General features: G+C 38.6%; 1 protein-coding gene across 1 annotated transcript in view; it reads left to right on the top strand.

Moving 5' to 3' along the window:
• LOC113166027 (cytosolic carboxypeptidase 4) overlaps positions 1-18695 on the top strand; it is an 80427-nt gene extending 61732 nt beyond the window's left edge. Inside the window, exons 23-27 of the mRNA XM_026365938.1 lie at positions 315-446; positions 644-706; positions 873-986; positions 10687-10823; positions 17593-18695. Of these exons, the coding sequence (XP_026221723.1) occupies positions 315-446; positions 644-706; positions 873-986; positions 10687-10823; positions 17593-17902 (756 nt within the window). The 3' untranslated portion in view covers positions 17903-18695. The remainder of the gene's footprint in view (positions 1-314; positions 447-643; positions 707-872; positions 987-10686; positions 10824-17592) is intronic.
• Positions 18696-27502: the final 8807 nt, after the last annotated feature.

The following is a 27502-nucleotide window of genomic DNA, read 5'->3' as shown; positions in this document are numbered from 1 at the left end:
AAAGTTAATGACATGCAATGGTGGCATTTGATAGATAGATAGAGGAGAAAGGAGAGTGGAGAGGAGCTCAGTGTATCAGTAGAGGTCTGCCAGCAGACTAACCTATATCAGCATAACTAAGAGATGGTTCAGAGTCACCTGATCCATCTCTAACTATAAGCTTTATAAAAAAGCAATGTTTTAAGTCTAGTCTTAAATGTAGAGAGGGTGTCACTTTCCCTCAGAGTTTACTTCAGCCTTTCTTTTCAGATATAATTTTCCTTGCTAAAAAATAATTCCAGGCAAAATATACTCACCCTCTGCATGTCTTCCAGGTTTTCTGTGACTACCACGGCCACTCTAGAAAGAAAAATGTCTTCCTATATGGCTGCAGTGTCAAAGAAACCCTGTGGCAGTCTGGCTCTTCTGTTGACACTGCAGGATTGAAAGAGGATCCTGGATATAGAGTAAGACATATACTGGTACATGCACGTACATGTAAATTCACACAGCCTAGTTGGCCATAGTTGTTCCAGTTTAAAATGTGGGACTTGCAACAGTTGCAGTTTAAACTGTGAAACCAGTGAATACATGACTGCTTGTCATCTCTCTTTCTATCTCTCCATTCATCTCTTCAAATCTATCCATGTCTGTCTTGCTCTAGACCCTGGCTAAGGCCTTGGATCGTATTGCACCAGCCTTTTCATTCAACAGCTGCAACTATTTGGTAATAACACACACATATACATACATATATATATAGAAAACCACACTGTTATCGCCACTACCTGTCTTATTGCCAACATTGGCAGCAGCATAACTTTCATTTGTTTTACAGTGAATCCCCAAGTGTTGTGAAAATAAAACTAAAGTTGTTGATTTTAAATAATCAGGTGGAGAAGTCTCGATCTTCCACGGCCAGGGTTGTTGTCTGGAGGGAAATAGGTGTGCTGAGAAGTTATACCATGGAGAGTACATACAATGGTTGTGACCAGGGAATATACAAGGTATGTGCCTATGGGTGGTAAGTGTTTGAAATATGCCCCCAGACACTGGTCCAATCATTCTATCATTGGAGCTAAGAGGTCTAAAGAAAGCTCTTTAATTTCAGGGCCTTATTTCTCTCTAGTAAATTGAATAAATCTGGGAGTTGAGTCATGGAAACTAGTCTTCCTTCTAGTTAGGTTGAAACATTTCACTACTTATCCAAGTAGCTTCTTCATTCTGAAGATAGTTGGTTGGAGAATATCCTCCAATCCTCCAGGTTGGTTTCATTTCACGCCTGACCTGAATAGGCTTGTTAGGTGAAACAATGAAAGGGGAGGATGTGAAAAGATGTAATAGTCACACCTCTGCCAACCCCTCTTATCACCTAAAATGGGTTGTTAGGTGTGGTCAGCCTGGTGGATGTGTGGATTGGACCTAATTTTCCTGGTGATAGGTAAAAGGGCAGCATGAAAAATAGAAGATTTTATGTCCAAATCCTCCACCTCTGTTGAGTGAGGGGGTATTTATTTGCACATGCAAAGCTTCCCTCACCCCCCTCTCAAACCACCAGTCTTTACTGTCCAATATGTGAACAACATCACCTTTGTTCTTTAAATGAAAGTAATCACCTGATTCACAGCTCTCTAGACCTGTGGATACCCATAGGGGGCCTTCAACAAGGCAGCATCCTGTTCTAGAAGTGGAATAATGGATAAGTCTGAGTCCCAGGTCCAATGCAAAAACTTGGTCATTCCTTACATGGCTAGAGGGCCCAAGAAGCTGAAAAGGATTTTTGAAAAACACTGAATACCTGTCCGTTACTGACTTAGATAGAGACTCATCTACCAAAAGGACAGAACTTCAGAACACAAGATGAGCAACACAGTGTAAGCGGTCCAATGCAGTGAAGAATGCTCTGAGCTGAACAGAAACAAAACAGCTGCTGCACAAGAGTATAGCACAGCGTAGGAGGAGCAACACCTCAGGACCTGAATCAGCTGTGTGCCTTCATTTAAAAGACGTATGATAATTATTTGAGAACAATTAACATACTTTTTTGTTGTATTATTTCCTATTACTGTATGTTTTAGTAGATAATGGATCACTTTCTTCACAGAGACATATTTCACAAAAAAATAACATATTTGGCTGCTTTGTATCTTGTATGCAAACACAAACTGTACAATAAAGACAAAATAATTTCCTTTTCTCTTAGGTTATGGAGTAAACATTTCTGCTCAATGTTATGTCAGCAGCTGGAGGTAAATGTGAGTTTGAGTTGAGTTTGTGCTGAAAGATCACACTTGTGAACTCAAGTATGAGAGACAGCTGTTCAATATGATATACATGAGAATTCAAAGAACAACTTATACAGTCTCCATACTGACAGCACATATTGCTTTTTAACTAAGGGCTGATGAGGTATTGGGGGGTAACTGCCACAAAAATGAAACTTGGTGTCAGCCTGACTTTTTATGTGTTGATCATGTCTGAAAACTAGTCCCAAATACCCTGCTATTATATCCCAACGTAAAGATCAGCCATCGAATGAGACATGAAAATGTGGGAAAAGTGTGGATGCATATGGTAAAACTTCTTAAAATTGATTAACTAGACAAGCCACAACTGGCTGCTCCCTGCTGTGAATCATTAAAAGTCAGGGAAAAGACACAACTCTTAAAAAGTTAGTCACTCAGCGTGTTTACATGCACTGAAGTAACCAGGTTACAGTTGGCTTTCACGCTGATTGAAGTGTCATGTAAAATGAAAACCTGGTTACAGTAATCAGGGTAGGGGATTAGAGAAACCTGATTTCTGGAGGAAGATCTCTCCTGGAAAACACAGATTACTGATTTTCAGTAACCAGGTTTCTTGAGTGCCTCCAAATGTAAACTGGGAGAAAGATTGCTTTATGTTTTTTATGGGTCTCTAAAGAGAGATCTGTAAAAAAAGAAAAATAGGTAATTTTGTCTTTGTATATCTTTAGGAGTGCACAGCACTCAAGAACTTTGTCTACGGACCAAGATTTTTATAAGGAGAGTTGGTTGGAGAGTTTAAACCTTGCTTGCTGTCATAAATCTGATGGTCCTCTCTGTTACTAGTGGTTGGTGATGAACCTCAGACTCGGTGTATGTGGATTTTTGGATAGCTGTCTTTTTAGAGATGTCCATTAGTTTGTTTTTCCTCTGATGACATTCTACTTATTCCACTTTAATCCCTATAGTGTGACCATATGATCCAATGATCTTGAGAGAGATTCCAGTCAATTAATAATGTCCTCTGCATCTGAGATGTGTTCCTCTGTTGTTTCTTCTCTGTCATTGTCAACATGACCACATTGATTTTATTAGTATTTGTTAGTTTTCCATTTTCTTAATAGCTTAATTTTTGCTAAAAATTTTTGAACTGATATGTTCTTTTTCTAAAAGCAGAATAATGACGTCCTAGTAAAAATATAATGACAGCTACAGTGGCTGTAAAGTATTTACACCTGATGATTTAAAAACATGTTTCGTAGATGCATCTTTGGTTGTAACAGCACTGAATCTGTGTGGTTAGATCACAATCAACTGGACCATGCAACTTTTCCCTGTTTTTTTTCTTTAAAAAGCACGAAAACCCAAGCATTGTCACGTTACATGGGGATCACAAGTAAATTCTCAATTGGATTGACTCTGGAATCTGACTCAGCCACTCCAGAACAGTAGCGTTATTATGAAACCATTTACAATAGTGCAGCTTACATGCAGATCTTCTCCAAGTCACAGTTCTATTGCACACTACCAGCTTTTCCTCCAGGCTTTCTTTTTTATATTTTGCTGCATTAATTTACCATCTACCTTCACAAACCTTCCAGGGCCTGCAGCGGAAAACAATCCTTTTTACCATAATACTTTTTTAACAAGAAAGAACAGCTGCCATGACTCAACTTCTTGATACCCTGAAGTAGCTAAACCATGACCCTCTACTAAATAGGCCATGTAATGCATACATTAGTTTTATATTTTTATACTGGGGCTCTACTGAAATAACTCCAGATGATTCCAAAAGTTTATTTTTCTTATAATGGGCTTTTATGCAGTATGACTGTCTCAAATGGTTTGTAATTAGGCCCTGCTATATTAGATTTTATCCTTTCTGCACCCAAGTGTAGGGTGAGATTAATCCTCAGGAGATATCCTCAATATAATTTAGCAGAATATCGTCCTGTGTATTACAAAATAGATGTTGGATGGTTGGACCAGATCATAGTGGCAACAAAAAGTATGTGAACCTTTTGGGTTTTCTGCATCTTCAGCATAGGTTAGGAAAATTAGTTTGGAGGTGTGGACTAGAGCTAAGACAAAAACCACTACTTTTTAGAGGAATAGGCTTACATGAGCAATGTCTCACCAAAAGCAGCTTTTAGAGGATCTACAATAAAGAATAGTTGATTCACATAAAGCTGGAAAGGGTACAAAATTATGTCAAAGACAATGAAAACATGACAAATCTAAATGATTTTTGTTATATAACTTTAGGCATATATAATTATATTTGTTTATAATCTCTTAGATGAAGATCAGTTTACATTTATAACAAATTAATACAGAAAACCATTAAATTCCAAAAGGTTGACAAACCTTTTTTAAGCCACTGTATATTAGATCCTGAAGCTCTCTCTTTAGTTTTTACTGTGTTTATACCCTATTTTTTTTTATCAAGACATTTTGCATGCATCAACAGAGGGGGTACACCAATATGTCAGTGGCCTGGAAAATGTCATGTTGAATGTGTCAAAATGAGGAAACAAAGTGTCATAATTGCTTGGCATTTTCCTGTATAGAAAGCTGTATAGAGAGACCATTCTGTGCTGTTTTTGGGAGGTGAGAAGAAACTGGCCAGACACACACACACACACACATACACACACACACACACACATCGATTTTCTTTCCCAGCCAAACAGGCAGTATCTCTATTCATGTGGCACATGTAAACCTTTCCTGCTCTTTAAATTATTGAACAGCCATTTCTCTATCACACATTGCATGAGAAACACATACACATATTTGTGCTGCCTCCAACATTGATGTAATGTGTCAGTCAGTATATTAGAAGCCACGGTGGGAATTTTTACACCTATGGACAAAGAAAACAGACAATCAGTCCCACTTAGACATAAAAGCCTTCTATGTGTTTGTGAATTAACCCTGGCTTGGCGTCCCTAGCTTCTTCATTTCACTGTCTTGCTACTCCAACTCTTGTTAATCATGTTGTCTGACAAGACCTACCTGGGGTCTGTACTTTTCTGCGCTCTCACTGTAACTCTTTATCAACCTGTAGCCAGAATCATCAAGTTCTCAGCTGCTGATCTCCTTTGGCTCAGCTTCCATTTTTCAGAGCCCTTGGCTATGCTACACCTCCCGCCTGACATCACTATCCTTCCCTGCCGGAGACACAACCCTAGAGGGTCTTGACAGACTTTCCACTTGGACAGCTCAACGACTATAAAGTCCATCTGTCCATTTGAAGTGATGATATCTCAGCTACCTTCTCCAATGCTCATTGCTAGATTTAGCGTCCTCCAAAACCTAAGAAGGAGTTTTTAAATGACTTTGCTATATTGCTGACACATGTGACTTCACGTCTGCACTCTCTCCTAATAATAATGCGACCGGTAGAGCGGCGAACCGGAAGTGGTCGTAGCTGGTGGCCGGTGAGTATGGTGAAGTTTCCAAGATGGCCGATATCTTAGAGGAGCATGTGGAGACTGGGAGCAGTGGAGGAAAATTTTCAAAGAGAACGTTCTACATTGCACAAGCACAATCAGTCAGTAATTAAACATCAGGATTTGCCTCAATCTTTCTCCTACAGTGTCACCAGGGCGAAGACTGAATACTACCAGGACAAGCTCAGGAACACCACAGACACCAGAAAGCTGTTCTCAACTTTCAAGTCTCTACTCTATCCACCCCCACCTCCACCACCCACCTGTCTACAGCTGACGACTTCGACTCCTTTTTTACCAACAAGGTGGCAGCCATCAGCTCCCAGTTCTCTCCTCCTGACAATGACATTCTGCTTACTAAACCTGACGATGCATCTCACTTTACATTTTCAACACTGTCAGAGGACGATGTATCCACCCTCCTCCTCTCGAATCGCCCGACCACCTGCTCTCTGGATCCGATCCCTATTGAGTTGAGGTTGTGATGTTTACTCCATAACCTAAGAGAAAAGGAAATTATTTTGTCTGTATTATTATTGTGTTTGCATACAAGATACCAAGCAGCCAAATATGTTATTTTTTATGAAATATGTCTCTGTGAAGAAAGTGATCCATTATCTACTAAAACAAACAGTAATAGGAAATAATACAACAAAAAAGTATGTTAATTGTTCTCAAATAAGTATCAAGCGTCTTTTAAATGAAGGTACACAGCTGATTCAGGTCCTGAGGTGATCCCTATTGCACCAACACTAATTACAGCCATTACACAGATCATCAACACCTCTTTCACAACAGGCACCTTTCCCACCTCGTTCAAGCAGGCCCAGATTACTCCACTGTTGAAGAAGCCTTCTCTGGATCCCTCCCTTGTGGAGAACTACAGACCGGTCTCTCTTCTTTCATTCCTGGCCAAGACCCTTAAACGTGCAGCCTTTAACCAACTCTCTGACTTTCTTTCCCGGAACAACCTCCTCGATGTCAATCAGTCTCCAAGAGGTAACTGTTCTGTCCTTATACTATTAGACCTATCTGCAGCCTTTGATACTGTGAACCATCAGATTCTCATGACTGCACTCTCAGACTTGGGCATCTCTAGATCAGCTCTAGCCTGGCTTCGGTCATAATTGTCAAATTACCTTCAGGGTGTCCTGGCAGGGGCATGTTTCCGACTCTCATAACCTCTCCACCGGTCCCGCTTGGCTCAGTCCTTGGTCCTCTTCTTTTTTCCATCTATACTTCGTCTCTAGGCTCTATCATCCATTCTCATGGCTTTTCTTATCACTGCTATGCGGATGACACACAGCTCTTCCTGTCCTTTCCGCCGCATGACTCAACTGTCTCGTCTTGCATCTCTGCCTGTCTCTCTGACATCTCTGCCTCGATGAGAAAAAGACACCTTCAATTTAACATTCCCAAGACTGAAGTTCTATTCTTCCCTGCCAGACCTTCAACTTAACACAACATCAGGATTAACATTGGATCTGTGGTGATCGTCCCTGCTAAGAAAGCCAGAAATCTGGGGATCATCACTGATGATCAGTTGACCTTCACGGAACACATCGCCACAGTCTCTAGGTCATGTAGATATACCCTCCACAACATTAGAAAGATCAGACCCTGCAGACATCCAACAACAATCCTGGTCAAACACAGAAAGGCAGTACCGACAGAAGAATCCAACAAGTAGTAGCCAGCCAGGTCATCCACAGCGTGGACAGGTAGACAGAACAGGGAAAGGGCAGAAAGGAGCAGAAGCAGGATCCAGGCAGGGAGGACGGAGGAAAGAACAGGACAGGCAAGAAACACTCACGGTACTAAAGTGACAAGCAGAGGAAGGTTCAGGTCAGGCAGGTTTGGTATCAGGAGGTCAGTCCTAAAGTAAACGCTGTATGGTCTGGCGGGGTTAGGAGACACGCAGACCTGCTTAAGGTGGCAGTGACACAGGTATGGACAGTGAGCAATCAAAGAGTCGTAGGGCAGGGAGGAAGAAAACAGGAAATGGACAAAATAAGGAAATGATGGGCAGACAGGCAGGAGGAAATTGTGACTAGTCAAAATGTAATTGTAGATATTTTAAACAGTAATTCTTGCTAGTCAGAATGCAGTGGTGGATATCTTGAATTATAATTTTGACTAGTCACATTGTAATTTTGACTTGTTTAAATGCTATTTATATATCTAAAATGCACTTATGTATAGTCAATCTAACCGTTATAAAAAGGCGTTTATAAATACCTTTACAAAATATCTATATTGTTTTTGTAGACATCTTAAAAGAAATTTTGACTAGTCAAAACTTAAATTTTGGATATCCACAATGCAGCTTTGACTAGTCAAATTCAAAGATATCTACAATTGAAATGTGACTAGTAATATCTTGGTTTGAGATATCAAAAAAGGTAATTAAGATACAGTATCTTTAAAAGACATCTACATCTACAGATATCTGTAATTTGAATTTTGACTAGTCGTAATGTAATTAAAGATCTCTGAAATTCACTTTAACGATAGGGAAACTGAATTGTAGATGTGTTAAACTAGCTTTGCCATTCAAGTCAATGAGCCATTCTGACTAGTCAAAATTTTATTACTGATAGCCTTATCTATACTGATAACACCAGTCTTCATAATCTCTTGAATGACCTGGCTGCATTTAAGACCAGATTTCTCACATTTACTCATTCTTCACCTTAGTAAATGCCCACTCTCAGACTGCTTAAAGCTGGAGCACCAACTCAAATGACTCTACAGCAAGACAGGTCTCAATGCGCATGAGGAAATGTATTTCATTATCATAATCATATCTCTCACTAAGGACTGTATTGCCCAAGCTAAATCCACATATTATTCTGGTCAAATTAACTTGTAGGTGATTCTAAGGCTTGGTTCTCTTTGTTGTTGTGAAACATTACACAACAGCCTGATTTGCTATCTTCACACATGTATTCCAGTGATTTCTGTAACATGTTGCGTAATGTTGATTTTTACTGAAAAAATCCAAACATCCATCAGCAGCTTACTCTTAAGAACCATCAAATTACATCTCTTTCCGTTCCCTTAATAGTCCCTTCTCAATTCTTTTCAGCATTCACTTTGCCATCTGTTATGGAAATTTCTGATTTAATTAAAACATCCAAATCATCAACTTTCCAATTAGACCCCCTTCCAACTGTTCTTAGGGCAACTGTTTCCTCTCTTGCCTCTCTCATGACACGCATAATTCACTTCTCTCTTATCACTGGAATTGTTTCCTCTCCCTCATCCTATACTTAAAAAGGCAGTTTCTAATCCAATTTTCCATTTCTTTCTAAGATTATAGAAAAAACTATTACCTCCTAACTTCATGCACATCTTGCAAGCAATAATCTATATGAGCAGTTCCACTCTGGCTTCTGGCCTCTGCATTCTACTGAAACAGCTTTGCTCAAAATTATGACCGATCTGGCCTTTTGTCCATACTCATTCTGCTTGATCTGAGTGTGGCATCCCACTCACTCCCAGTCACCCCTGTAGTGCCCCAAGGGTATGTCATGGGCCCACTGCTTTTTATCATTTACACACTCCCACTTGGTCACATTTTTCTTATTTATCATATCAATTTCCACTGCTTTGGGGATGACATGAAGCTCTACATTTCCACCAAACTAAACTCCACCCTTCCTCCTTTATCCCTCACTGAGTGCCTCCTTGAAATTCTGGCTCATGTGCAACTTTCTCTAACTAAATAATGATAAAACAGAAATGTTAGTTGTTGGCACTAAATCTACTATAAACAAATCCCAAGGTTTTACTTTATCTATTGACAATGCTTCCATCTTTCCATCCTGTCAGGTATAGAGTCTGGGTATCATCCTTGACAGTACACTCTCCTTTACTTCTCAAATTATAGCATATCACGGTCAGCCTACTTCCATCTTTGCAGCATCAACCGCCCACGCCCCTCCCTCACATCTCAAACTGCTGCCATACTGGTTCAAAGTCTCGACTATTACAACTCCCTTCTGTTTATGCAGAGTTTTTTGGGGAAGACCAATCTTCAACTAGTACATAATTCGGCAGCTCGCATTCTCACACAAATTGCTTTGACCTGGCACATCACACATGTTCTGCAAGAACTACTCCCACACTTCAAATGCCAGCTAAAATCTGTTTAGGCTTTCCTAATCTTTATGAGTGGTAAACCTGAACATATATCCACAGTTGGTGCTGCAACTGTTGTCCATGTTTATTTATTTTATTTTATCTCCACTTGTAACTCCTTTTTTTAGTTTTATCTGTAAGGTATGACTGTATGGTTTCCTTGACTTTTACAGTTTTTAATTGTTATAATTTACTTTTACTGTATTTCATTGTTGTATTTAACTATCTGCTTTTATTGTTATGGTGACCTTGAGTATCATGAAAGGCGCCCCTTAAAAAAATGTATTATTACCCATGCTCATACAGTACACATGCGTCTTGTGTCATTTTCCTTTCAAATCAATGGGCTGTGGGATACTGACTGAAAATGTGGAATTGAGACAATTTGCCGGAAAAAATTAGGAATTTTGCACTGAATGCAGACAAAGTCAACAAATATAAAAACAGAAAAGTGGTTGAAAATTGGGTTGGGCTCTGATACATATAGAGAGCTGACACTGGGTGAGAGGTGGGGTACACCCTGGATAGTTTATTGCAGGGGCAACAAACAGATCTCAGTTTCATAGATACATATTTCATTACACACTCTGGTTATAGTGAGAAGGGTATGAGTGTCAGAGGCTTTTCTGATGAAGGATCTACCTCTATCTAATCTAACCTCATCTAATGTTCCTCTGTGAACATACATAAAATGTATATCTTTGTCTTTGTAAATAATTGTGAATTTGTAATATGTTTAATTTTTGCACATTTCTTTCACACTTTTCTATTTTCATTCTTTTGCACCTTACTATTGTTTTGTAGCTGTCGTAACAATTGAATTTCCCCACTGTGGGATCAATAAAGATTTATCTTATCTTACACAGGGCCTCCAAACTGGAACCAGGGAGCTGCAGGAGATGGGGGCAAAGTTCTGCCACAGCCTGCTGTCTCTAACCAAAGACACAAAGGCTCTTTATATTAGGAGACTCAACCACATGGACCTGGAACACAGTTCTCACAAGTAAGACACCATCTTGACATAGCCTGTAAGACAACAGTTTTGTGAAAATGCGCTGAAAACATTTTTTTTTTTGCCGCATAAATGCTGATGTTGGGGCAGCCTTGGGGTGGCATTAGCTCAGGTGGTAGAGCAGTTGTGTACAAACCTCAGGGCGAGTGATGGCTCTGTCTGGCAGCTGTCCAACCACAATTTCCCCAAAGGGAACAATAAAGTATTTATTTATTTAATTTATTTTTATATTTATTTATTATCATTATGTTTTGTCAGTCCTTTGGCATTTCCAGTCCAGCTATACCAACCAATGGCACCAATAGTGGCTGGACAGTGTAGTGGAAGATATCTTTCATACAGGAGACTGGGGTTTGAATCATGATTATTTAACCTCAAGTAGGGGTCCTTAGGCAAAGGCTGCTTATGTTAGACTCTGCCCACCTCTAATATGAGAGAAGCACATACAAAAAGAGTCACATGAGCTCCAACATTGTCTGGATATTAGAGATGCACCAAAAGTTGGGGATCTAGCCAGATGTTAGGGATCTAGGACAATCTGATTAACTGGGCTACTGGAAAAAGACATTCATGGTCAAGAATGAACAGGATGGCCCAACAGGAAACTGTTAGAAGGCTACTACACAGGTTTACATGAAAAAGGATATGGTTTAGGATTCCTAAAAACCCACCATCTAGACTAACAACAAAACAAGAAGTAGCTCAATGTCCCAACATCCACAAAAAGCCACTGCTATCATAGCTGAAGACTGGGGAGCCAAGGCAACAGTTCAAGTGGGAAGATATCAACCCCACGCTCTGAAATTGCGTACCAAGCCCCAACAACACAAGCCCTTGTAAGCTAAATACCAGAGCAGCAGTCCTGACAAATAAGATCATGGCTAAGAAGGAAACCTGAACCCGCCATGGCTAATTACCAAGACTAAGTACACTCTGAAAATCTCATAGAAGATGTGAATGCATCACTTGAGGTTTCTTGCTGTCCTTGAGTGGCCTATCAAAAGCCCGAAACCCCTAGAACATCTGTGAGGAGCCCTTTATACAGAAAACATCCCATCCAATCTGATGGAGTTTCAGAGGATGTGTCAGGAAGAATGGTATAAGTTGCCTAGATCCAGGTGTGAGAAGCTTGTAGAAACCTATCTAAGAAGACTGTCCACAGGACACAGGACCTGTGGATCCTGTACTGCAGTGACTGATGTGTGGGTCTAAATTGGAGCTGAACAGCTTCTATTGATTTTTAAACATGCATTCAGTTGCCTCAGTGAGAGCACTGAAATACACTATCTGCAGTGTATTTGTTGTTAAATGTCATTCTCTGAATACTATTTCATCATTTTCTCACCATCCTTTTACTAACCTTTGACATTTTCTTCTGCTTGTGTTCCATTGTGACACATTTTCTTCATTTGCCTTTTTTGTGTCCATTTTTCTTATTATGTCTCTCTTTCATTCATTCCCCCTCTTTCATTTGTTCTCTGTTGTTAGGTGTGCTGCATGCTTGTCAGAACAGTTAAGCTGCATTATTCATAAACTGTCATCCACCATTTAAATGTGAATGAGAGGAGATCCATCACTGATTTCTTGTCATCTATGGATAATTACACACTAAGCTTTCAGCATGTATTGCCAGTGACATTGATGTGTGACTGCATACTTTTCTCAGTGTATTTCTGTCTGTAACTCTATCTCTTTGTTCTATATGATAAAGAGATCTCCCTCATTAATTTATTACAACCAACCTACAATAACAATACAGTGACTTGTAAAGTTAGCTATTTCTACAAAAATAAAAATAGTCAATTTTCCGTTTGAAATTGGATTATGTTTCCGCGACAATGTGAGTGTTACCAGGCACTTCCTTTCAAGTGCAAAAATGTGTATTGCATGGGGAGGTTTATGTTTAAAAGAAAACCCTCATCACCTCAAATTATGAGCATGAGCCCTTAAATCATAATTTGCCTTTTCTCCTAAAGAACTTAAATGTGGATTGGATATGTAAATTCAAAGTTCAGTTTATCAGAAATCAAATGTAAAACTATTTGACAGTGGCAAGAAACTATTTCGTTGTTTTCTGCATTAGTTGGTTATGAAATGTATTATTACCTTCAGCACAGCCACAAGTATAAACAAGCTAAAGCTGTCATTATTAATGTCAAGCAAGCACATCCTGTAGAGTAGCAATAGATTAGACTTGTATGATGTTCAGGAGAAATTTTGGAACATTCCTCATTGAAATACTTCAGTTCAACCATGGGATGTCTAGTGTGAACGCATTTCTTGAGAGCTATTCACATAATTTTTTATTCTGTAGTGCACACCTACTCTGACATTATACTGTAGGATCCATTAATGAACTTAGGAATTCATTTTCCCTCCAACTGAATTAAATTCAATGAAATTTTATTTGTATAGCACCAAATCTCAACAGAACTTTACAGTGTAAGGCCTTTTAGACCTTATAAAAAATAATTGCATTCAGGATTATATAGAAAACCCAACAACCCCGATTGAGCAAGCACTAGGTGACAGCGGAGAGGAAAAACTCCCTTTAGAGGAAGAAACCTCCAGCAGAACCAGGCTCAGGGTGGGTGGACATCTGCCTCAACTAGTTGGGGTAAATACAATGTCAAGCAGAAACACAGTCTAAAATTATGCTAGTTTTGGTTTAAGTTTAACAATGGCTTCATTGAAAGCATTTACTTAAGGCTGTGATGTGTACAGACATCAACAAATTTAAGAGTTTTTAGTAAACATGTTAATAACAGATCTGAGCTGTTGCATTTTCAGCACAAACACTCAGTTAGACTAATTATTGAGCACGCACTCTCCGCAGTTTAGAATTTCAGAGAAATACAGCTAGAGGCGGAAAGTAAGTACATTTACTTAAATAGTATGAATATTTAGACTTTGAGGTACTTGCCCTGAGTCTTGAGTATTTTCATTTTACTTTTGCAACAGTCCGAAGGAAATTATAAAAAAAATATATATTATTATATTATTCCACAACATTTTTACAGTTTTAGTTAATAGTTACTTTTTGTCTTCTAAAAATACAGTACAATTATAATCAACTAATAAATAGTGGTGCAATATTGTATATTAACTGCCAGGCAGCACATAAAGAGGTTAGCATCGGGTGTTTACCAGCCATTATTTTTGTTCCATACTGAGTTTCTATAGTAACATTTTAGGAATTATATTAATCATAGTAATACCTAGTGTTAGGGTAGAAGATGTTCATGATAGAGTGAGGTGGAAAAGGATGATTCGCTGTGGCGACCCCTCATGGGAAAAGCCGAAAGACACACATTACATTACACATTAAGCACATTGTATGTTATGCACGAGCCAGGGTGTGGTGTCTCTCACTCTTAGTGGATGTGATTAAATGGCCAGACACAAGAGAAGTCAGGTAAAAGTTTAAAAGGATCACTAACTGTAAAAAGAATGATAAGATAGGAAGAAGGTGTTATGGAAAAAAGAAAACAACAAATTTAATCTGATGAGAGCTACAACAAAATCCCAATGACAGATGGTAAATATTCTGCACTTATATAGCGCTTTTCTACCTAGCTGGTACTCAAAGCACTTTACACTGCTTCTCATTCACCCATTCACACACCGATGGCAGAGCTGCTATGCAGCTGACCTGACTCACCGGGGGCAACTTGGGGTTTAGTACCTTGCCCAAGGTCACTTGACGTGGCAGCCGGGAATTGAACGACCAATCCTGTGATTGACAGACAACTGCTCTACCTATTGAGCCACATCCACCCCGATCTGTCTTTCAAAAGTTTATTACCTTGCAAAGAAAGGCCAACAGTCTCAGAGTGTAGGAGGAGTCTCCAGAGTGAAGCACAAGATATGAAGTGTGTTATACGGCCTCAATTCATAAAATAAAACTACTCAAAAAGGCCTCAGGGAATTGGAGGATGTAACGTATAATAAAAGGAAGTAAAAGACAAAGTCAAACCCACAAACTTCATCATAATGCAAAATATTCACATAATAAAGTAACAACGTAGGAGAAGAAAAGAGGACTGGAGACCCTGGCCAAGAGTAACCAAACAGCCTGACACCTGACACCTGACCAGCCACTCAATAGGCCGTTGCTTCCTACTATTCCCCATAACCTTCCTACTAAACAAAGAAAAACTAAACTAGACTAGCAGTAATCTCCAGCCTAAACTAACATAAACTAAAATAACAAAACCCCAGCACCTAATGTGCATGGAGTAAAGAAAGCAACCAGCTTGGTTGTTGGTTGATTAACATTACATTGCTGTGTCTTCTCCTTTGTGCAAAACTTAGCTCTCTTCATCCCCTCACCCTCCCTCCAAATAAGCACTGATTGTACTCAGGTGTGCAACTGGCAAAGAGAGAAGATTCAAGATTCAAAAAACTCCAACCAGAAAACATCCTCCCGAACATAAATACAAAATAACATCAACATAGAACACTCAATATATACACAGAATATGTAAGGATGAATGAAACTTGATTTTAATAATAGTCCAGGGTAGAATATATGGCATAAATAATGATTCTGATGATTGTTAGTTCCCTACTTCCTTACAAAGGGGGAAGGAATTGTAAAGACTGATGGCCACAAGCAGAAAGAATCACCTGTGGTTCTCTGTGGAGCACTTGATGTTGATCAGTCTCTGGCTGAATGTGCTCATCTGTCCAGCCACAACACTGTGTAGTGGGTGGGAGGGATTGTCCAGGATTGAGAGGAGAGTTTGCAGAGACATCCTTCTCTCAGCTACAGCAGGGTCCAGCTCCACCCAGAACAGAGACAGCCTTTCTGATCAGTTTGTTCAGCCTGTTAGTGTCTGCCACCTTAATGTCACTGCTCCAGCAGACCACAGCATAGAATTCACATTCACATACTTTTTCTTGCTACTGTATGTCCCTGCATACAAGTGAGAGGTTGTGATGGGCTTCTTCATCTGGACGTGTAAAGAAGTTCAATTTGCTTCTTCAATTTGGTTGTTCTGTGATGAAGCCAAGACTTCAATGCATGGTTTGGTTTTTAGTATAGTTTTCATGCTCTGTAGGAAGAGAACTACCATGGAGAGTTTATCCATGGAGAGTGAATGACCTTAAACCTCTGGTGTAGACAGATGTTCTTTTGGAATGTATTCGCTTAATGAAGACGTAGTCTGAGTCTCACACTGTAGAGATACAACAAATTCACACTAGGGACCAAAAGGGGATTAACTAACCCCAGAAAAGCAGTAGTTGGGCTCAGGGTTCAGTCCATGATATGTCTACTTCTGTTGACATAACTTTTTAACCAGTGTGATGTCTCTTTTGTACATTACACTGCAGTGATGAAAGTGTATGGTTATGGCAAGTGCAGCCAAAACACACAAATTGATGCAACTAATGTGAATCATATGTTTTGGCCTTTGAAGTCAGCCTGTATCCCAATCTAACTGAACACCTCTGGACAAATGTTTTAGCCCTAACCACCACCACTATCAAAACACAAAAAGAGGGAATACCTTTGGAAGAATGGAGTTCAGTCCCTGCAGCAGAGTTCCACCGATGTATAAAATCGGCTTCTCTGGTGGCATGTGATCGCTATTCTTCCAAAAGCAACCATCAATTAGCATTTTGATGATGGTGATGGAGAGCACTGTTGAAGACATTGTTTCAAATCTCATAGCTACTGTCCATTAAGGTACAGATCTGATCTTAACTCTGGATAATGTGTAGTTCCTTATTCAACCACTGCAGCATTTTTATGTTTATTTGGTGTGATAAGACACATTCATGAATTTTAAAGGGTGTGGTTATGCAACCACACACAATATTTTACACCCATGTTCTGATATGACTCTGCACATATTCTTGATGAATAATTCCTTAAGTAGCACATATCTCAGCTTGCTAATGTCTACAGTTTGTCACCCATTTAACAATACATTCAGTTTGTCCCTTTTATCGCTTGCCTCTTATTCCTCTCTTTCTCTTTCTTATAGCACTAACAGGAGCATCTCCATGTCTTTAAAAATCACTTTCAGCACAGTGATTCACTGTCAGTACAGCATTTTGCCAGGCTGGCAACCTGATGTGATAAATGGAATAGATTTAGCTCTGCCCTGGTAGTCTCTTTCAACTCTTGAACTAGAATTGAAATGAACAGTGCTTTGTCAAGCAAAAGTTACACTGGATTCCGACTGTATTTAAACTACTCTTGCTGTACAGTAGCTGCCCACTATAATCCTATTTTGTTCCCCTTGGCCACTTAGTGTAAATGTTGAGTGTGTGCACCTGTCTACCATAAACTCAAAGCATTCTCAGTGGAATAAAAAAAGTTTGCATTGCATGTTCAGAACTTCAGCTGTTCCCTGTGTGCAAAATCTCTCTGTTCACTATTTAGTGTACATGAGTAGTGAATGAGTTAATAGAGACTGCTTTTGGACACAGCCCCAGTGTGTCAACTTGCTCTCCCCTACACTCATCAGTCACAGTGACAGTGTGAGGAGGGTGGGGCTTTTCGTGAACATTCACTTGCAGAGGACCTGGAGTGCAGGAAGCTTGTTCGAGCTTTAACTCAGGCATAATAGGCCAATTTCAACTAAAAGTTAAAGGTTAGCTTTGCAGGTAAAGCCAAGAAACAAAGGCATAGCTATAATGTTGAACTGGAAAAATAATAAGCAAGAGACCATAGATTTACTTGAATCCCTCTGGCCTGGTGTGTTTTGGTGAGCAGCACTTAATGTATTTCTCCTCTCCTCTTGTGTAGCTGTTTTGAAGACGACGAGCCTCCATGTGTCGAGGACATTGAGTATTCCACAGACTGCTGCGCACATAAGGGCACTGATCTGGATTCAGATGTCAACAGAAGCATAGCCAGCTGTGACGAAGAAGAGGAGTACGATGAAGGGCACACAGGAGCAAAACATCAACAAGGCAGTGTCAGGCAAGTGCAGCAATCAAGCATGAAGAGCTGCCTATTCCCTGACCTGATCAGACACGCATCCATTGAGACACTCAGTGAGAAAAGAAACATGTGCAATGGTGTGAGCATCACCAATGGACAAATCACAAGTTAAAGGGATGTTTTGCTTTTTACATTTGGATGCAGATTTTTTACTAGACACATAAAAGAGGCTCTCTGGTTTTCTCTAAGTTAAGGTTTTCTTAGCATTGTAATGTTTCCACAGTGAAACAAAGAAGCCCTATTTTAATAATTAGAATTACTTTCTCTAGTTCAGTGCAGCATTGATTTACTTAAATCTCAACCAAAAATTACAGCAGTACATATGTTAAGTGTGTAACAACATAATCTCAACTGAAGGTCTACATACTTACTTACTGTAGATGAATCAACAGTTAACATTTTCATAGTTTTCAGTAAACTTGTTCAAAGCGCTGCTAATCCTATAAAAAGCTACATATTTTAACTTTTGTCTTCAGCAGCAGAATGAACTTTGATTTCTATATCACTGATCTGGAAGTCTACAATGACCTCCAATACAGAAAAAACACAATATCACAAACATTACATTATCCAGTCAGAACTGAACTCATATGTAATATACACTACTGTACTACCGCTAAGTTTGGAATCACATAGATATTTTATTGTTTTCCCAGGAAATGCACATTAAAGTGAATAGGCAATATAGCAAATGAATAGAACATGCTGACATTGTCAAAGTTAAAAATTATATTTTTGATCAAATTGATGACTGTATTTTAAACTTTTCCTTCATAAAAAACAAAACAAAAACAAACCTTTTGCAGTATTCCGGCCTGGCAGACCTTAGACATTCTAGCTGTTAATTTTCTCCTATTTTAAGACCTCCAAAGCACCCAGACCATCACGCTGCCTCCAGCAGGCTTGACTAAGATTATTAAGCACTGTTCTATCATTTTTTAATTTGTTCTGCATTTCACAAATGTTCTTCTGTTTGATCCGAAGACCTCAAACTTGGACTCATCTCGTCTTCCAGTGTCCAATGTCTGTGCTCTTTTGCCCATCTCAGTCTTTTGTTTTTATTGGCCAGTCTGAGATATGGCTTTTTCACTATTGATGCTGACACTGGCGTATGTCATGAACTATTTAGTGCAGCTGCCAGTTGAGCACTAGTGAGGCGTCTTTGTCTTAAACTACAAACTCTCAGACATTTGTCTTCTTGCACACTTGTGCATCAGGACCTCCCACTCTATTTTCTGTCCCTGTTAGAGCCTCTTTGTGCTGCTCTCTGAAGGAAGTATTAACAGCATGATAAGAAATGTTGATGAGTTTCTGCAAAATGTCTACCACTGAGTGGCCTTACTTTCTACTGCTGCTGAATACCATGCTCCCTTGTATGCTCCATTAGTACAACTGTTCTCAGCTGTGCAACACAATTTTAAATGGGTTTGCTCATAATCAATTAGCCTTATAAAATGATTTACTTGAATTAGCAGCCATACCAGAAGACTGATGCAGAGGACTGACAACTGCTAATAATGGATGATTTTTAAAGAATGGTCTACATTTCTGCATAGAGACCTGGGTCATTTTAAATGGATCAAATTGTTCATGAATTACATGAATATTCTTTTTTTTGGAAAACAAATGATCCATACTTTTAAGCATTAGTGAAGTTTTGTACTTTTAACAAGCTCAGAACAACAACAGACAGACACACAACAGACAATGTTGGTTTTGGTTTCAACAGACATCATGTGTGGGGATGATGGAAGATTCAAGTATCCTTTAAAAAAATGCAATCTGCCCTACACACATAGGGCAGATTAAACAAACAACAAATAAAAAATCTTTTTTTTTAGAGGTTATTATTACTGTACCCATGGGTAATGGATTATTATGAGCTATGGTATATTTATACATTACATCGTAGCACTTTATATCTTAATAGCTGGTACTGAGCTCATTGAACTTTATTTTATTTATTTTCTGCTGTGAAAAACCTTTAAATTATATTTGGTGTGTTAATTGATGTTTGTTCAAAATGGTTTAAATAATGTTTATGTCCAGCACCAAAGCAGGAAGTAGTATGGTGTTTCTATAGGGCAACAAAATGTAAATGAGTGGATGTTGACGTGATGGTTGAGCATACAAAGCTTCCCCATTTTACCATAGCCTTGACCACCTTGTCCAATCATTTTTTGCCCAGACTTAACTAAACTCAACCAAAAAGGCAAAGAGAAATGCTTTAGTTTTGTGAGATTTTTAAAATATTTTATATGGTATATTGTAGAAAAATTATAAACCTTTTCTAGGTTTTAAAGCTTGTGGCATATAAATGTATTAATAGAGTCAATGCTGCAAGTGATGCTGTATTGGAGTGCCCTACAGTTATGACTTTTAAAGATTTTCTCCACTTTTATTTGGAAATAAATCTAATTTACACAAAGAGTCAATATTTACAGTCTTCTATATCCTTATTCATAACTGGCCATGGCTGTACAGTATTCCAACATTTATCTTTTATACAACTTTCCTCTGGAGTCACCCTTAAGATAAACGCTTTGTGCACTATACATCATCCACTCTATTCCTTGCTCTATACCTTTATCCATTATTATTTCTGACTCCATAACTTAGAGTTATTAGAAATGTATTTTAAATCTAGCTTAGTGCTGTAATCTCATTCAGTTAGAACATTCAGTATGACATGTTTGTGTAACAGGTTTGTTATTTAAATGTTATTATAGTTGTAGTTTTATGTGACACATGTAAGATATGAAGCACTGAAATGTTTGTATTCTGGATCAGATATGCTTGTTTCAGAAAAGTAAAACTGTGGACAAATGAAGACAAATGATTTCATACTCATTTTAGCACGACTGCTTGGAAACATTTTCACCGACACACAGAGGTAATTGCATGAACAAAAAATCGTATGTTTATGTGGTACTTTTTTCATGTTGTATACTTAAATTATTTTTTGCTGACTGTGAAAACAGTAGCTGGCAAAAATATCGCCTTTAAATTTAAAATTTAGGTCTTAAAAACCAGGTCCCTGAAGTCCCCAAAATGTGCCTGTACATTTTAATGCTGAAAAACCATGTGGATAATAGCGAGGGGCAAGACTATAAATAGAAATAATAACTAATACTATCTTAATCTGTCAGATCAGAGAACGTTGCTGATGTCGCTAACTTGTTACCAGTGCCCACCCTCAGGTGAACATTCAAACATGCTCTTACTCAATATTGTCCCATGAAGATTACTATTCTCCCAGGACTGTCCTTGTGTTTTCATTATTGTGATTTACCAGTGTAAAAGTCCTTTAATCCCAGCCAATATAAGTAGGCCTCTCCAACCTCATACCCTCTTAATGACTTAAAGCTGCAGGGGACATTAATGAAAACACAAATGCTCAAGGTTAAAGTGAGCATTTATCTAGATGCATGTCAGTGGAGGAATTTTGACAATGATCCTAAGCAAAAATTGTTTCTAAAGAGGGAAAAGAAAAATTATAAATAGGCCAAGTCGCAAATCTAATACTAAAAAACTATTTTTGTATTTTTACTATTTAAGTATTTTAAAGATTAAGGTAGAGCAATTAAAACCATCCAGAAAAAAGGAAGTTAACATATTAATATCTGTAGCGATTTCCTGTATCATGCTTGTCTATGAGGATCAAATCTGTCATCTAATATGAAGGCAAGATGTTCAAAATATGAAAAAATAATAAACTCTTAGGTTCTGTAGCAGCTTGTTAGTGAAACATGTCAGTTCTTCAAATGAACTGTCTTCATTATCAGAATGGATGTATTTGACTATACTACGATCCATGAACTAACAGTTCTTTTGAAACAATTGAAATGTCTTTGTGTGTGTGTGTGTGTGTGTGTGTGAGGGGAAGTGTGTCTGTGTGTATGGGGGGGGGGGGGGGGGGGGGTTGCATTGATATGGGAGGTAGAGTGTTCATTCCAATTTCTTTATCAGCTAAATGAGCTAGATGAAATTGCTGCAGCCTAATGATTAGGCCACATAATTACAAGGCTGGGTCATGGTGTTTCTAACAACAGCAGCCCAGCTTGAATTTTATCAGGAACACAGAATGACTTAGGGGAAAAAAGCTAGTTTGTTTTTCACAGAATTAACTTTTAATTTGAAAGCATCTCTTTGTCACTTTTTCTGCAGTTTTGCCTCTATCTGACTATCTTCTCTGTGTGGGATTGTCTGTCTACATCTTGTCTAATAATAATAATAATATTTCCAAAGCTTAAACAATCAGTTTCTTATTAAAGATGATTGTCAACACATCTGCAGACCCTCTCCTCCTGACAATGAATGAATCAATGAATCTCCATCTGCTGTAGAGGTTGCAATACCTCAGACTAACAATGATCAGGCAGAAAAGATCAGGTATTCTCTCACATATTCCAGTGCATGAACAGAGCTACCAGTTTTGGGAAAATACTCTACCCACCCCCAACATGAACTGTTGCTGATAGCAATGATACTACTATAGGAGGCCAAGCAGAACTGCCGCATTCTGCAAAAGGCAAACTCTAACAGACCCCATGAACACACAAGCACACTGACTCAGTGAACAGATTTGGGAATATAACTGCACCTATGTATACACCTATGCATATAAACAAAACACGGAAGGTGGGAAGCACTGTAGAATACTGTAAAATAACAGTAAATAAATGACAGCAAAATTACAATTGACTGTATATTATTTGGTTCGAATCAGTGCAGTTCAGCTATTTAGAAGAGATACTGTTTCTGGAAAGAAGCTGATCATGTGTCTCCTAGTGGAGGTTTTTATTGATCTCAGGCATTTTCCCGAGGGAACCAGTTCAAACAGTGAATGTCTAGTATTGAATGGGCGCATTAGTAATGCAGTGGTCAGTGAGGGTAAGCTGTCTTTTAGTCTTCATATGGTCTAGACATTAGAATAATTAAATAATTAATTAATTATGAAATTAATGATTATTGTAAAATTATGCAACCCTAATTTCAAAATGGGACACTTACCAAGATGTTTACAGACTGTTGTTAAAAGAAGAGATGATGGTAAACTGTGGTAAACATGCCCTGTCCCCACTTCTAGTCCTAGTTCTATTGTGCTCTATTGTGAATAAAATGCTGTTGTTTTCTGTTTTTATGTAGATTTTACACAGTGTCACAAATCCATCCATCATCTTAACTGCTTACCCTTTCAAGGGTTGCAGGAGTGCTGGGGCCTATCCAAGCTGTCATAGAGAGAGAGGCAGGGCAAACCCTGGACAGGTTACCAGTCTATCACAAGGCTGACATATAGAGACAGATAACCATTCCTATACACAACAACAATTAACCTAACATGCATCTTTGGAAGGTGGGGAGAAAACAAAGTACCCAGAGAGAAGCCACGCAGATACGAGGAGAACATACAACAAAACAGAAAGGCAGCCAGCCGAACCATGGATTTGAACTTCTTGCTGTGAGGCGACAGTGCACAACTGTGCCATCCATGATTCAGATCATCCAAAAAAATGTCATATTGCACAAAGGTGAGCAGAGTAGATAAAAAAATGCAGTTTCTAAATGGTGATTTCATTTGTTAAAGGAAAATAGATGTCCAAACCATCCCAGCCCTAACTAAAAAAGTAATTGCCCCCAAACCTAACACTTTGTTGTGTCACCCTCAAGCCTTTGTGATAACTGGCAAAGAGTCTTTCACATCATTGTGGCACAATTTTGGTTCACTTTCCAGAATCAGTTTGATTCAACCACATTGGAGGGTTTTCAAGCAAGAAGGGTCTGTTTAAGGTCAGGCTAAAGCATCCCACTCAGTCTGGACTCTGACTAGGCCACTCCAAAATCAATTCAAAATCAATTTTGGTCTTTTTGTTTTATTCAGAGGTGGACTTGCTGGTGTGTTTTGGATCATTGTCCTTCCACATAGCCCAAGTGCACTTACGCTTGGGGCCATAAACTGATGGTCAGACATTCTCCTTCAGGATTTTCTGGTAGAGTACAGAATACATTGTTCCATCAAAGCAGCCCCAGACCATCACTACTACACCTCCACCATAGTGTTTGAATGTTGCTATGATGCTCTCTTTTAATAAATGCTGTGTTAGTTTTACATAACATACCTTTAACCTTTGTCTGACCACTCCACTGATATTCGCCCAAAAGTATTGGGGATAATTTGGCAATTGTAAGATTTTGGCTATTTATTTTGGTCAGCAGTGACTCTTCCATAGATGCCATTTTCACCCAGTCTCTTTTGTATTGTTGAATCATAAACACTGACCTTAACTAAGTGTGGAAGTGAGGCCTGCAGTTATTCAGATGTTGTTCTTAGTTCTTTTATGACCTCCTAGATGAGTCAATCAACCGACCCTAGGATTCATGGATGACCTACCTACAGACTGAGCCACAGGCCCCTTAAATGCACTGTTGTTCACAGTTTCTGGGGGAAAGAAAGTGGTGGGAGGTTTCTTGGGTACAATGTCTGTGATCTGTCACTCTGAAAGTCATTATCACCTGTGACATAGCATGTATATATCCTGGCCCGCTCCTGACTTTATGCACCCAGAAGCTAGATTGTAAATTGGACAGTAGTAATTCGGCAGTAACTCAACAAATCTTTAGAAGAGACTGACAAAAAGAAGAAGCAGAGTTTCTCTATTCCTGTTTTGCATCTTCCATCCTATATCTTTCGCTACTGTTTCCTCCTTCTCTTCACCCATGCTCATTTTGCTCAGTCTCCCTCATGCCAAACTCTCAGCTCCGTTGACTTTGTAACTTATAGGGAAGATAATTCAATTTCATGTTCCATTGGCTCAGCCGACAGATACTCAGAAATAAGCTGTTGCATCCAACTGCCTAAGGAATGATTTTTCTCCTCTTCTCTGCTGTCTTTTCTAATTTCTTTGCCTGTTCTCCCTTTCTTTCTCACTCTCCATCTTATTTAAGCTCTGTTCCTCTGTGCTTGTAGATTGTGGTCACAGTCTGTTTCTCCTTTTTATATGTCCTTATTCTTTTCACACTTCAACTTTTAATTCCGTTTTTCAGCATCTGCGGTCTGATCTGTCCACCTGGCCTGCATACGGCAACACAGCAGGCTTCACAATACATGCAATATGTACACGAGACAGTGGAAATGAAGTCTGTTACAATATGAATAATTGCATGCATTAAAAAAGGATTTAGGAATTATGATGATTGTAATATTTTATGATAGAACTGTCACATTTCAGAACACATCTCAAATACAAAATAAAATACATTAATATCCACCTTCTTGTTGCCTTCCTAAAAACTATAAGTGATACAATCATACATGGCTAACAGTAAAAGAAAACTGACACTTCAATAGGAGCTTAAAACTCTTTTTCTGAGTTTCAGCACAAAAAAAACAAACATAATCTATCTGAAAAGACTTTGTGACCATTGCAATAAAAAGATGTTTTTAGAGTTACTCACTTTGAGAATATTGTATACTCTAAAAACTAATTGCACTTACTCAATTTGAATTGTGAAGCAATTACTTAATTTTTTAGTAATTAGCAAGCTGTAATTTACTAGGTTACCAAAGAATATGCTTATGTAAGCCATACCTAGCCAAAAGGAGCTTTCAGAGGATCTACAAACAAGAATTGTTGATTTACATGAAGCTGGAAAGGGTTACAAAGGGATTTTAATAATGTTAGAAATTCATCAGTGTACAGTTAGGCAAACATTCTACAAAGACCCTGGGACTGTGGCCTCTCTACCAAGAAGTGGGTGGCCAGTCAAAATGACCGCAAGAGCACATCAAACACTCATTAATAAAGTAAAGAAGCAAACCAAGTGACAGCCAAAGATTTAAAGGCATCACTGGAACTAGCTAAGATCTGTGTTCATGAGTCTACAGAACGTAAAACATTGAACTAGCATGGGAGGAAACCACAAAGGTTCTTTTTAGGAAGTCACTGCTTACTAAAAAGAACATTGCTGCATCCCTGCATGTTTACCAAAGAGCACACTGACGCTCCACAGCAGAATTGGCAAAATGTTTTGTGAACTGATAATACTACATTGAACTATTTGGTAAAAACACACAGCACTGACGTAAAATGAGCACTCCATATGAATATGTGAAAACATCATAGTATTTCATAGTGTTATTATTTTAGGCACATCATACATGTATTTGTTAACACTCTTGACTTAGATTCAGTTCAATTCAATTTTATTTGTATAGCGCCAAATCACAACAGAAGTCATCTCATGGCACTTTACAGTGTAAGATTTAAGACCTATACATTGTATGGAATATTACATAGAAAACCCAACAATCCCATTTGAGCAAGCTTTAGGCAACAGTGGAGAGAAAAAACTCCCTTTATAGGAAGAAACCTCCAGCAGAACCAGGCTCAGGGTTGGTGGCCATCCGCCTCGATCGGTTGGGGTTTGATGTTATGTTGTGATCTACAGTGTCGAATGCAGCACTAAGATCTAACAAAATTAATATAGAGAGAAGTCCATTGTCTGATGCTGATAGAAGATCATTAGTGACCTTTACCAGTGCTGTTTCTGTACTATGATGTACTCTAAATCCTGACTGCAAAACTTCATACTAGTTATTCCTGCACAGGTGGTTACATAATTGCTTGGGAAATACATTTTCAAGAATTTTAGAGATAATGGGCAGATTGGATATTGGTCTATAATTTACTAAAACCTCTGAGTCCAGAGTAGGCTTTGTAAGTAGAGGTTTGACTATAACCACCTTAAAATCCTGTGGTACATAGCCTTTTTGTAAGGATAGATTGATCTGATCTAATATGGACGTGCCGATCAAAGGTAAGGCATCTTTGAGGAGTCTAGTCAGGATGGGGTCTAAGAGACATGTTGATGGTTTAGATGAATCAATTACTGTAGTTAATTAATTCAGAATGATCTACGTAGATGAAGCAGTCTAAGTACTTAGATAAAGATCAGATCATGTTTTATGACAAATTAATGTAGAAAAACACAAAATTCCAAAAAGTTTTTACATACTTTTTATTGCCACTGTATATTGTGAAAGCAGTCCCCTTATAAAACATCTCCCATCACCTTCTCCCTCCTCCTTAAACAGCACAATATAAAAGAACATATCATGTCATGTAACACTTCTTTGAGAGAAAGAAAAAAGAAACAAAAAACATTACAGTTGCTGGGATGAAATCCACCAGGAGATCTATGATGCATCAGAAGCGAAGGACGTAAAACAAAAAAAGACACAATTTCACACCAACAAAATGGACAAGGCATTGGGGCCAACACAGGACAAGACCAGAACTTCAATGATTTCCAGCTGATGAGGGCGGACAGACAAACAGGGCTGCTCCCTCTGGTGTGGTCAGACTTTGGCCTCTGTCTCCCCCACCGAACACGTTACACAGATAATTGCAGACTGATTTGCCTGATTGCAGAACAACTTTGATTTTGCTACTGCTGTTGATTCTCATGGAGTAACACAATACATCTACTCACCTCCCTATTTATGTTTTCATTACTTTTATTCCTGTATTACTGCTATATTCTATATTTTTGTAGTGCACTACAGATGTATCCTGTTTGTTCAATAATTTGTTACTTGTTTTCCAGAGAACCTAATTAGTTAATAATTCCAGCCTTATGCTGTTGATTTCTTGATTTGTTACCAACACCCAGTTACCACCCAGCCAGTAACTTATTTCTCCCTTAAACTTCC

The sequence above is a fragment of the Anabas testudineus genome, chromosome 6, assembly GCF_900324465.2.
Source record: "Anabas testudineus chromosome 6, fAnaTes1.2, whole genome shotgun sequence".
Classification (NCBI taxonomy): Eukaryota; Metazoa; Chordata; class Actinopteri; order Anabantiformes; family Anabantidae; genus Anabas; species Anabas testudineus.
Note: the sequence above shows the minus strand (reverse complement) of the source record. Positions and strands in the feature narration are given on the sequence as shown.